At 47.8% G+C, this 13,696-nt stretch overlaps 1 protein-coding gene across 2 annotated transcripts in view; it reads left to right on the top strand.

Moving 5' to 3' along the window:
- The window catches only part of NOXA1 (NADPH oxidase activator 1), a 172,455-nt gene that overhangs the window by 96,086 nt on the left and 62,673 nt on the right, over positions 1–13,696 (top strand). For both annotated transcript variants that reach the window (XM_078642092.1, XM_078642093.1), the window contains one exon: positions 8,902–9,009. In XM_078642092.1, coding sequence (XP_078498218.1) covers positions 8,902–9,009 — 108 coding nt within the window. The remainder of the gene's footprint in view (positions 1–8,901; positions 9,010–13,696) is intronic.

Genomic DNA, 13,696 nt, shown 5'->3' on the forward strand with positions numbered 1-13,696 from the left:
ACACCATTACCAGGAACATATTGTGGTTCAGGCCAGCCCGGAACAAGAGCCCAGCAGAGATGCCCAAAGAAGCCGACACCGCTGCCGCGCCAGTAGAGAGATCTGTGAGCTCACCAGTGACCATCTCAGAGCCAACCCAACCTCCCACAGAAGGCACCAGCTCCCAGTGTCAAGCTGGGCATAGCTATGGACTCCGGCCGAATCCAGTGCCCAGTCAAAAACTCAGAGACTTTGTGTGTGCTGAGAATGTCACAATGCACCTAAGGTTGGATGGGATGTAGTGAGCCACTCGGGCTCAACGTCACAGGTAGTGACGTCAGCATGCAACTGTTTGGCTGGGCGTAGCAGAGCAGATAAATAAAGGGGGCTGGACCACTCGTGGTCTGTCCTTTAGCACTCATACCCTTGTGATGTTCTTTGTTGCTGATTTGGGATACTGTTGGCACATAGGCCCCACTCACCCAAAGCGTACACCTACCTGACCAGAGCCCAGCGCCAGCTCATGGGGTCAGTAATTTATCAATGGTTTGCAATTGCAATTGCAGTCGTAAAACATTGATACATTATTTTCTAATCTGGAAATAGGAGGAGGATGTTCATTTCATGTGCCCTCTTCTTTGCAATTCGAGAGAGATCTCAAAGTCCTTTTACGTATCAGAACAAATTTTCTGACTCGTAAAAGGACTTTTGTACATTAAAAATATCCCTTTTGCAGTTGTATAGCTGTGGCTTTGCAAATATCTTTGAAATATTAGGCCATACAATACTAGTGATTCTCTCCTTGTTATGAATTGAATTGATATGAAAATCAATGAGAATGATAAAATTGAACCTCCATATTGAATAATATTGGTTAGAGAGGTATCATTTTAATGACTGTTTTCCGAAAACTTTTCAGCATAATTCAACCAACTGTGTGTCAAGTTTGTTATTTGAAATATGGATTAAAAAAATGCAATAATACCTTAAACAAATGTCACCATTTCTGATTTTGTGAACGCTGACCACCTGCCAAATTGGTTATAGTTTTGTTCTACTCTTACTGAGTATGTCCAATTAAGTTCTATTACCCTTTGAATAAAAGAACAGTGTTGGGGACTGTGTGGACCTTCCTACAGTTTTACCTACTAAATTGATCATCCCTTTTTGTTGAAATGAATCAGAGACCTTTGTAAATCATGCAAAAAAAAGGTCTGCATTTGTTTTAGGGACTAAAACTGAAGTCTAACAAAAATGCCTTCCTAGAAGACAATTTCTGTTTAAACTTACCCAAAGAGTTTGTATTGCTTCTCTATTATTGACTACTATTGGTCTTAGATTCATGTAGGTGTTAGCGAGCCATGATAGAAATGGCATTTGCAAAAAGAAAAGCAGCAAACTTAGATACTAAGGCCCTCATTATGAGTCTGGCTGAGTAGTATCCCAAAAGAAGGAATACTGCTTTGCTTAACCAGAAAAAACAACAATGATGGACAGAATGTGGATCAATGTCACACATTCACCCCAGTCAAAAGATCTGGGCCCAAATCCATCGTTTTTCCACTCCACACCACCCTGGGTTAGACAATGGCGATATGCAAATCAGCGCTGACCCTGTGCCCCATGGGAACAGTCCAGTCCGAACTACAAAAGCCATGTCCTTCCCAGAACGGAAACAAGCATCCGAGGACCGGCCCGGTTTCGAGGTAACACCTCTCATCAGCCCGGCTAGCTTGCTTCCAGTAGTGTGGAGTGCCTGGGACTCACGTCTGAGCATCCCCAGTACACTTAGAGCGGTTACTGCAAAAACAACAATGATGGACAGAATGTGGATCAATGTCACACATTCACCCCAGTCAAAAGATCTGGGCCCAAATCCATCGTTTTTCCACTCCACACCACCCTGGGTTAGACAATGGCGATATGCAAATCAGCGCTGACCCTGTGCCCCATGGGAACAGTCCAGTCCGAACTACAAAAGCCATGTCCTTCCCAGAACGGAAACAAGCATCCGAGGACCGGCCCGGTTTCGAGGTAACACCTCTCATCAGCCCGGCTAGCTTGCTTTCAGTGGTGTGGAGTGCCTGGGACTCACGTCTGAGCATCCCCAGTACACTTAGAGCGGTTACTGCAAAAACAACAATGATGGACAGAATGTGGATCAATGTCACACATTCACCCCAGTCAAAAGATCTGGGCCCAAATCCATCGTTTTTCCACTCCACACCACCCTGGGTTAGACAATGGCGATATGCAAATCAGCGCTGACCCTGTGCCCCATGGGAACAGTCCAGTCCGAACTACAAAAGCCATGTCCTTCCCAGAACGGAAACAAGCATCCGAGGACCGGCCCGGTTTCGAGGTAACACCTCTCATCAGCCCGGCTAGCTTGCTTCCAGTGGTGTGGAGTGCCTGGGACTCACGTCTGAGCATCCCCAGTACACTTAGAGCGGTTACTGCAAAAACAACAATGATGGACAGAATGTGGATCAATGTCACACATTCACCCCAGTCAAAAGATCTGGGCCCAAATCCATCGTTTTTCCACTCCACACCACCCTGGGTTAGACAATGGCGATATGCAAATCAGCGCTGACCCTGTGCCCCATGGGAACAGTCCAGTCCGAACTACAAAAACCATGTCCTTCCCAGAACAGAAACAAGCATCCGAGGACCGGCCCGGTTTCGAGGTAACACCTCTCATCAGCCCGGCTAGCTTGCTTCCAGTGGTGTGGAGTGCCTGGGACTCACGTCTGAGCATCCCCAGTACACTTAGAGCGGTTACTGCAAAAACAACAATGATGGACAGAATGTGGATCAATGTCACACATTCACCCCAGTCAAAAGATCTGGGCCCAAATCCATCGTTTTTCCACTCCACACCACCCTGGGTTAGACAATGGCGATATGCAAATCAGCGCTGACCCTGTGCCTCATGGGAACAGTCCAGTCCGAACTACAAAAGCCATGTCCTTCCCAGAACGGAAACAAGCATCCGAGGACCGGCCCGGTTTTGAGGTAACACCTCTCATCAGCCCGGCTAGTTTGCTTCCAGTGGTGTGGAGTGCCTGGGACTCACGTCTGAGCATCCCCAGTACACTTAGAGCGGTTACTGCAAAAACAACAATGATGGACAGAATGTGGATCAATGTCACACATTCACCCCAGTCAAAAGATCTGGGCCCAAATCCATCGTTTTTCCACTCCACTCCACCCTGGGTTAGACAATGGCGATATGCAAATCAGCGCTGACCCTGTGCCCCATGGGAACAGTCCAGTCCGAACTACAAAAGCCATGTCCTTCCCAGAACGGAAACAAGCATCCGAGGACCGGCCCGGTTTCGAGGTAACACCTCTCATCAGCCCGGCTAGCTTGCTTCCAGTGGTGTGGAGTGCCTGGGACTCACGTCTGAGCATCCCCAGTACACTTAGAGCGGTTACTGCAAAAACAACAATGATGGACAGAATGTGGATCAATGTCACACATTCACCCCAGTCAAAAGATCTGGGCCCAAATCCATCGTTTTTCCACTCCACACCACCCTGGGTTAGACAATGGCGATATGCAAATCAGCGCTGACCCTGTGCCCCATGGGAACAGTCCAGTCCGAACTACAAAAGCCATGTCCTTCCCAGAACGGAAACAAGCATCCGAGGACCGGCCCGGTTTCGAGGTAACACCTCTCATCAGCCCGGCTAGCTTGCTTCCAGTGGTGTGGAGTGCCTGGGACTCACGTCTGAGCATCCCCAGTACACTTAGAGCGGTTACTGCAAAAACAACAATGATGGACAGAATGTGGATCAATGTCACACATTCACCCCAGTCAAAAGATCTGGGCCCAAATCCATTGTTTTTCCACTCCACACCACCCTGGGTTAGACAATGGCGATATGCAAATCAGCGCTGACCATGTGCCCCATGGGAACAGTCCAGTCCGAACTACAAAAGCCATGTCCTTCCCAGAACGGAAACAAGCATCCGAGGACCGGCCCGGTTTCGAGGTAACACCTCTCATCAGCCCGGCTAGCTTGCTTCCAGTGGTGTGGAGTGCCTGGGACTCACGTCTGAGCATCCCCAGTACACTTCTCGGATGCTTGTTTCCGTTCTGGGAAGGACATGGCTTTTGTAGTTCGACTGGACTGTTCCCATGGGGCACAGGGTCAGCGCTGATTTGCACATCTTCATTGTCTAACCCAGGGTGGTGTGGAGTGGAAAAACGATGGATTTGGGCCCAGATCTTTTGACTGGGGTGAATGTGTGACATTGATCCACATTCTATCCATCATTGTTGTTTTTGCAGTAACCGCTCTAAGTGTACTGGGGATGCTCAGACGTGAGCCCCAGGTACTCCACACCACTGGAAGCAAGCTAGCCGGGCTGATGAGAGGTGTTACCTCGAAACCGGGCCGGTCCTCGGATGCTTGTTTCCGTTCTGGGAAGGACATGGCTTTTGTAGTTCGGACTGGACTGTTCCCATGGGGCACAGGGTCAGCGCTGATTTGCATATCGCCATTGTCTAACCCAGGGTGGTGTGGAGTGGAAAAACGATGGATTTGGGCCCAGATCTTTTGACTGGGGTGAATGTGTGACATTGATCCACATTCTGTCCATCATTGTTGTTTTTGCAGTAACCGCTCTAAGTGTACTGGGGATGCTCAGACGTGAGTCCCAGGTACTCCACACCACTGGAAGCAAGCTAGCCGGGCTGATGAGAGGTGTTACCTCGAAACCGGGCCGGTCCTCGGATGCTTGTTTCCGTTCTGGGAAGGACATGGCTTTTGTAGTTCGGACTGGACTGTTCCCATGGGGCACAGGGTCAGCGCTGATTTGCATATCGCCATTGTCTAACCCAGGGTGGTGTGGAGTGGAAAAACGATGGATTTGGGCCCAGATCTTTTGACTGGGGTGAATGTGTGACATTGATCCACATTCTGTCCGTTTTTGCAGTAACCGCTCTAAGTGTACTGGGGATGCTCAGACGTGAGTCCCAGGTACTCCACACCACTGGAAGCAAGCTAGCCGGGCTGATGAGAGGTGTTACCTCGAAACCGGGCCGGTCCTCGGATGCTTGTTTCCGTTCTGGGAAGGACATGGCTTTTGTAGTTCGGACTGGACTGTTCCCATGGGGCACAGGGTCAGCGCTGATTTGCATATCGCCATTGTCTAACCCAGGGTGGTGTGGAGTTGAAAAACGATGGATTTGGGCCCAGATCTTTTGACTGGGGTGAATGTGTGACATTGATCCACATTCTGTCCATCATTGTTGTTTTTGCAGTAACCGCTCTAAGTGCACTGGGGATGCTCAGACGTGAGTCCCAGGTACTCCACACCACTGGAAGCAAGCTAGCCGGGCTGATGAGAGGTGTTACCTCGAAACCGGGCCGGTCCTCGGATGCTTGTTTCCGTTCTGGGAAGGACATGGCTTTTGTAGTTCGGACTGGACTGTTCCCATGGGGCACAGGGTCAGCGCTGATTTGCATATCGCCATTGTCTAACCCAGGGTGGTGTGGAGTGGAAAAACGATGGATTTGGGCCCAGATCTTTTGACTGGGGTGAATGTGTGACATTGATCCACATTCTGTCCATCATTGTTGTTTTTGCAGTAACCGCTCTAAGTGTACTGGGGATGCTCAGACGTGAGTCCCAGGTACTCCACACCACTGGAAGCAAGCTAGCCGGGCTGATGAGAGGTGTTACCTCGAAACCGGGCCGGTCCTCGGATGCTGGTTTCCGTTCTGGGAAGGACATGGCTTTTGTAGTTCGGACTGGACTGTTCCCATGGGGCACAGGGTCAGCGCTGATTTGCATATCGCCATTGTCTAACCAAGGGTGGTGTGGAGTGGAAAAACGATGGATTTGGGCCCAGATCTTTTGACTGGGGTGAATGTGTGACATTGATCCACATTCTGTCCATCATTGTTGTTTTTGCAGTAACCGCTCTAAGTGTACTGGGGATGCTCAGACGTGAGTCCCAGGTACTCCACACCACTGGAAGCAAGCTAGCCGGGCTGATGAGAGGTGTTACCTCGAAACCGGTCCGGTCCTCGGATGCTTGTTTCCGTTCTGGGAAGGACATGGCTTTTGTAGTTCGGACTGGACTGTTCCCATGGGGCACAGGGTCAGCGCTGATTTGCATATCGCCATTGTCTAACCCAGGGTGGTGTGGAGTGGAAAAACGATGGATTTGGGCCCAGATCTTTTGACTGGGGTGAATGTGTGACATTGATCCACATTCTATCCATCATTGTTGTTTTTGCAGTAACCGCTCTAAGTGTACTGGGGATGCTCAGACGTGAGCCCCAGGTACTCCACACCACTGGAAGCAAGCTAGCCGGGCTGATGAGAGGTGTTACCTCGAAACCGGGCCGGTCCTCGGATGCTTGTTTCCGTTCTGGGAAGGACATGGCTTTTGTAGTTCGGACTGGACTGTTCCCATGGGGCACAGGGTCAGCGCTGATTTGCATATCGCCATTGTCTAACCCAGGGTGGTGTGGAGTGGAAAAACGATGGATTTGGGCCCAGATCTTTTGACTGGGGTGAATGTGTGACATTGATCCATATTCTGTCCATCATTGTTGTTTTTGCAGTAACCGCTCTAAGTGTACTGGGGATGCTCAGACGTGAGTCCCAGGTACTCCACACCACTGGAAGCAAGCTAGCCGGGCTGATGAGAGGTGTTACCTCGAAACCGGTCCGGTCCTCGGATGCTTGTTTCCGTTCTGGGAAGGACATGGCTTTTGTAGTTCGGACTGGACTGTTCCCATGGGGCACAGGGTCAGCGCTGATTTGCATATCGCCATTGTCTAACCCAGGGTGGTGTGGAGTGGAAAAACGATGGATTTGGGCCCAGATCTTTTGACTGGGGTGAATGTGTGATATTGATCCACATTCTGTCCATCATTGTTGTTTTTGCAGTAACCGCTCTAAGTGTACTGGGGATGCTCAGACATGAGTCCCAGGTACTCCACACCACTGGAAGCAAGCTAGCCGGGCTGATGAGAGGTGTTACCTCGAAACCGGGCCGGTCCTCGGATGCTTGTTTCCGTTCTGGGAAGGACATGGCTTTTGTAGTTCGGACTGGACTGTTCCCATGGGGCACAGGGTCAGCGCTGATTTGCATATCGCCATTGTCTAACCCAGGGTGGTGTGGAGTGGAAAAACGATGGATTTGGGCCCAGATCTTTTGACTGGGGTGAATGTGTGACATTGATCCACATTCTGTCCGTTTTTGCAGTAACCGCTCTAAGTGTACTGGGGATGCTCAGACGTGAGTCCCAGGTACTCCACACCACTGGAAGCAAGCTAGCCGGGCTGATGAGAGGTGTTACCTCGAAACCGGGCCGGTCCTCGGATGCTTGTTTCCGTTCTGGGAAGGACATGGCTTTTGTAGTTCGGACTGGACTGTTCCCATGGGGCACAGGGTCAGCGCTGATTTGCATATCCCCATTGTCTAACCCAGGGTGGTGTGGAGTGGAAAAACGATGGATTTGGGCCCAGATCTTTTGACTTGGGTGAATGTGTGACATTGATCCACATTCTGTCCATCATTGTTGTTTTTGCAGTAACCGCTCTAAATGTACTGGGGATGCTCAGACGTGAGTCCCAGGTACTCCACACCACTGGAAGCAAGCTAGCCGGGCTGATGAGAGGTGTTACCTCGAAACCGGGCCGGTCCTCGGATGCTTGTTTCCGTTCTGGGAAGGACATGGCTTTTGTAGTTCGGACTGGACTGTTCCCATGGGGCACAGGGTCAGCGCTGATTTGCATATCGCCATTGTCTAACCCAGGGTGGTGTGGAGTGGAAAAACGATGGATTTGGGCCCAGATCTTTTGACTGGGGTGAATGTGTGACATTGATCCACATTCTGTCCATCATTGTTGTTTTTGCAGTAACCTTGCTTAACCAGAAGTCATTGTGTGTTTAGCAAATACTGGAGGTGGGAAAACTGGACCCTGTTTTACCCGGTGCTGATCCGCACCATGAAAAACCTTGGGTCCTCCAGCTAGGGCTGTCCGTAGTCAAAAGCACAGCCTGGTTGTTGTTCCAATCGCCCACCAACAGCACAGATAAAAGGAGGCAATGATTCCCACATCTAAGCTACAGCCTGTGGAAGCTCGGATCCCCTCCTTCCCCGCTGCCCTACCCGCAGCTGACATTTGCCACTTGCCCTGGTCCTCATAGTTTTCCTTATTCCAGTGACTAACTTGTGATGGCTGAAGTTGGGTGTGATGACACCGACTGGAATGAGAAACTCTTATCTAAACTCTTATCATCATGCCTTTCTCTATGTCTCCTCTCTCTCACCATTCCAGAATACCTGTGTGTATTCCTTATTCTATGCTGAAGTTCTAGTTTGGTCAGCAGGCGATGTGTCTACTTTAGCTGTGCTCTGCAATAAACTACATCAACTCACCTGTGTAGTGTCTGGAGTCTATCTTCATCAATTTGGCGACGAGGGTGGGATAGTAGCTGACCACATTGCAGAGGTTGATTTTGTTCTACCCAACCTCTTCAGCCGCAGGAATCTAATAAGGTTCAGTTGATTTCAATCAGTGATTTGATGGCAGGAAAGCAGCCCAGTGTAGACACCATGCTGCCTCGTTGACAACTCTAGAAATTGGGATTCGGGTCATAGGAATGATTTTAAGAGCCATTGTTAGCCTGGGCGTACTCAAACCCCTGCAGTCCCTGGGGCGCAGCGGGGCCTTTACCCTTCAGGGGGCCCCCATTCTGCCCAAGGCTGGCATATTATGTGTAAAACGTGAGAGTCTCAGTGGCTCCTCACTACTGTCTGCAGGGAGCGGGGGAACATTTCCTGCTAGGATCCCCAGATTATTAGATGTTTATGGTGTGTTTTTTGCTGCCTTATCAAACATGAGCATGAACCTGCTGATACGAGCACGCTTTGTGTCCCCTGCAGAGACGCCTTGCCCTGGAGCCCATTCAGATCCCACAGGGGGCGTATTTCCGGCCTCGAAAGAAGGAAGTGGAGCTGCTGGATTCCAAGGTTGTCCTGGGCACGCCCAAGGTGAGAACAAAGGCATGATTGTAACTATCATCCGCGCAGTCATTCTAGACCTCTGAGACAGCCATCTTGTGCTGGTGATTTGCACGGCGCTCGGGTTCTGTTGGCTGCACGTCGATAGGCGCTGAAGAGTTTACTTGTCTATGGGATGGGGAGGGATTTACCTCGGGCCCTCATTACTTGTTGCTCGGGATTAAATGTAAATACCAATTGTGCGTGGTTTCATCAGCCCACGTTGTGCATTAAAACGCACGCCCCTGATTTCCCCTGCAATTTGCTCTCTGCACATTTGAAGAAATGTGTACAGACAATACTGGTGTGTAATGAGGACCATGTGTGGAAATCATGTCCCACAACTCAGATCCTGCATGGTATCTGTCAATCCCAGCAGACAAACTGGTGTAGCCACTTTTCTCCCAGGGAAAACCCGCAAGGAGCAGGAATAGACTTTTCCTCACGGTGGCACTATGGCACAGTATTTCCAGCCTACTATAATGGGGACCTAGCTATAAAGAAAAATTCTATGAAAGCTCCTCTAGTATACACATATATTTAAATACGTATAAATTGATGCATTTGCATATTTTGTTATTTTTAAAACAGCACACCACCACAGATGCTTTTACTACAGCTCACTACTTATCTCTTTTGTAAGGTGCGCGTCTCACAGTCCTGGTGTTTTGATTGCGTTCTGGTATTTTTAGTTTTGCTATTCCTGTTATACAATCCGGTACTAGAATTCTCAGTATAAAAAGATGACATAATCAGCTGCTGACAATGGACAGGGGACTACTTGAGATCTCTGTTATTAGTGGTTATATGTGAGGACATTATCAAATACACAAATTAACATATACTATAGCCTTATAGCCCGCCATAGAGGGCTATACCGGCTATTAAAGGCCCTCTCCAGCGTTAAAGGCCCCGAGCGGCGAGGGCCTTTAACAAGGGAGAGGGACTTTAATAGCCGGTATAGCCCAGCTACGAAGGGCTATAAGGCTATTAGAACATTCTGCCACTAGAGGGCAGAATGTTCTAACAAAAAAGAACAAAGCCTTATGGGAGCGTGAGGGGATTGGAATCCCCTCAGGGTCCCTGAAGCTTTGTTCACAGCCAGAGCTGTGAACAAAGAAGCATTGGAATGTTGGAGCTCCAGGCTTATACCAGCCATTATAAGCCCGGAGCACGCCATTGTTTTCAATGGCGCTCCCAACATTCCAATGTTCTAATAATTCATTGAGTCATGCGCAATTTTGATTTTGTGTAAAAAAAACACCACCCAACACAAATATTGAAAAAAGAGACTCTCGTAGGACAGACTGTTTCAGGTAAGAATATTGTTTTTTCGGTGTTATATAATTTTTTTAAATATAGTTTTGTATAATATCAATGTTGTTATTATTTCGTAATGTTGGCTACCAACATAAGTATACGAAATGTTAAAGAAACCACAGAAGAAAACAACATAGAAGCCTGTTTGGCTGCTTTATTTTACCATAGTCTTCAAGTAAAAAAAAAGGACTTCCCATGCATAAGGTTGGTGCACAAGCAGGGCTGGCTTTAGTACTGGTGGCGCCCTGTGCAACAGTGTTTGTTGACACCCCCCCCCCCCCCACATGACCACCTCGCCATGGATTCCCTCCCTCCCACCATTTGATAATGCCCCCCAAGTATCCATAACCACTGTCTATTAGATTCATTTAGTTTTATAGCGCCACTCATACCAGTTCAAGATGCATAGACAATGTTACATAGACAGAGGCCATCATGGTGTAGGAGTCGCATGTCATCCATATTGGTAGGCAGTATAGTTTAAGGGTCCTTGGTCCTGAAAAGCATAAATACAGAATTTAAAATGTAATAACATTGTAAGGGGTTTTCTTTAATAATAAGAATTGATTTCTACCCAAATGAACCCTTTTTGCAATATTAGGATAAGGAAAGAGTGGGCAAATAAACATGTAGCCCTAATATATTCCTTGCAGTTTGCATGCAGCTCTTTGACAACAATTAATAGCTCACTGCTCTATATTTGGATTTTAACTTTTAAACTGCAAGTAACAAAAGGATCTCCCTGACAAAAGCGATAACCCATTAACCTATTTATAGTATATGCACTTTGTAATCTGAATGGGACACATTCTTTGCAGCAGGCATATTAACCCTCTGTGCTAGGATGAGCCAAAACTTCCTCTACCAGACAAAGCTCCGGTCTGTCTCCAGGAAGAACATTAATCACCGGAGATACCCTGACATTTTTATTGATGCTTGAAAATTGCTGGGACAAGGAGCATGGCATTGGGTGCATTTAACCGATTTTGGAAAAAGGGGGTGGTGATGGACAGAGTTTCTGAATGATGCAGAATACTCTTACCAAGTCAATAGATCATGGTTTTAATCCATCACCGTTTTTTAGCTCACTGCACCATCCCAGCTCAGAACCTGGCTATATGCAAATTAGTCTGTTCCTGTCCCAGTGCATGATGGGAACAGGGCAAACCAAACTACCAAGCCAATTCTTATACTGGGAAGGAAACAAGCTTCCGGGGACCGGTTTCTGGCATCACAGCCTTCTTCAGCCCGGCTTGCTTAAATCCTGATGGTGCAATGAGCAAGGGACTCACGTCTGAGTATACCCTCCCACACATAGTGTGGATAAAACCGATTTTGGAAAAAGGGGGTGGTGATGGACAGAGTTTCTGAATGATGCAGAATACTCTTACCAAGTCAATAGATCATGGTTTTAATCCATCACCGGAAGCTTGTCTCCTTTCTGGTGAAGGATTGGCTTGGTAGTTTGGTTTGCCCTGTTCCCATCATGCACTGGGACAGGAACAGACTAATTTGCATATAGCCAGGTTCTGAGCTGGGATGGTGCAGTGAGCTAAAAAACGGTGATGGATTAAAACCATGATCTATTGACTTGGTAAGAGTATTCTGCATCATTCAGAAACTCTGTCCATCACCAGCCCCCTTTTCCAAAATCGGTTTTATCCACACTATGTGTGGGAGGGTATACTCAGACGTGAGTCCCTTGCTCATTGCACCATCAGGATTCAAGCAAGCCGGGCCGAAGAAGGCTGTGATGCCAGAAACCAGTCCCCGGAAGCTTGTTTCCTTCCCAGTATAAGAATTGGCTTGGTAGTTTGGTTTGCCCTGTTCCCATCATGCACTGGGACAGGAACAGACTAATTTGCATATAGCCAGGTTCTGAGCTGGGATGGTGCAGTGAGCTAAAAAACGGTGATGGATTAAAACCATGATCTATTGACTTGGTAAGAGTATTCTGCATCATTCAGAAACTCTGTCCATCACCACCCCCCTTTTCCAAAATCGGTTTTATCCACACTATGTGTGGGAGGGTATACTCAGACGTGAGTCCCTTGCTCATTTCACCATCAGGATTCAAGCAAGCCGGGCCGAAGAAGGCTGTGATGCCAGAAACCGGTCCCCGGAAGCTTGTTCCTTCCCAGTATAAGAATTGGCTTTGTAGTTTGGTTTGCCCTGTTCCCATCATGCACTGGGACAGGAACAGACTAATTTGCATATAGCCAGGTTCTGAGCTGGGATGGTGCAGTGAGCTAAAAAACGGTGATGGATTAAAACCATGATCTATTGACTTGGTAAGAGTATTCTGCATCATTCAGAAACTCTGTCCATCACCACCCCCCTTTTCCAAAATCGGTTTTATCCACACTATGTGTGGGAGGGTATACTCAGACGTGAGTCCCTTGCTCATTGCACCATCAGGATTCAAGCAAGCCGGGCCGAAGAAGGCTGTGATGCCAGAAACCGGTCCCCGGAAGCTTGTTTCCCTCCCAGTATAAGAATTGGCTTGGTAGTTTGGTTTGCCCTGTTCCCATCATGCACTGGGACAGGAACAGACTAATTTGCATATAGCCAGGTTCTGAGCTGGGATGGTGCAGTGAGCTAAAAAACGGTGATGGATTAAAGCCATGATCTATTGACTTGGTAAGAGTATTCTGCATCATTCAGAAACTCTGTCCATCACCACCCCCCTTTTCCAAAATTGGGTGCATTTAAAACATAAATAAAACATGGCGCCCCCACCCCAAGTCAGCACCCGGTGCGGTGGCACCGATCGCACCGCCTGTGCACGAGGACAGGGAACTGACTAAAAGACATCCTAAGGAAATTATCCTCCTTGTTGCTAGAAACAAAATACTGCAGGAAGAGAGATGATCGGATGCCATAGAACATGAGGATAGTTTAATCCATTTCTGCCAAGATTTGTCCCAGAAATCCTAAAATAAAAGGACGGTCCTCTAAAAAATACAGGTTAAGTACAGATAGACATTCGCTTTTACACTGGAATTCAATTTCAATTCAAAACATGTAATATCAGACTTGATTCCAAACCTCTGGGAAACGACTTGAGAATGAAGACAGAGCAGCAGAAGAAGAATGGAAAACATTTGATTGGGAGGGTCTAAATACGGCACATAAGAAGCAGGTACCAAAGTGATTGTATGACTACATCAATAGAACACGTTTAAAGATTGAGAGGCATTTCAGCATAATTGTGACTAACTAGTACAATGCTTTCATAATAAGGAGCAGGTCAGGATAAAAGAGACTGTTCACTGGTGCAAATTTACTAACAACCTTGGCTGTTTCAATTCCCCACACGATGAATGGTATGTTGGTTTTGTATTGGGAAACACTAGTT

Source organism: Lissotriton helveticus, chromosome 5_1 (genome assembly GCF_964261635.1).
Source record: "Lissotriton helveticus chromosome 5_1, aLisHel1.1, whole genome shotgun sequence".
NCBI classification, from domain to species: Eukaryota; Metazoa; Chordata; class Amphibia; order Caudata; family Salamandridae; genus Lissotriton; species Lissotriton helveticus.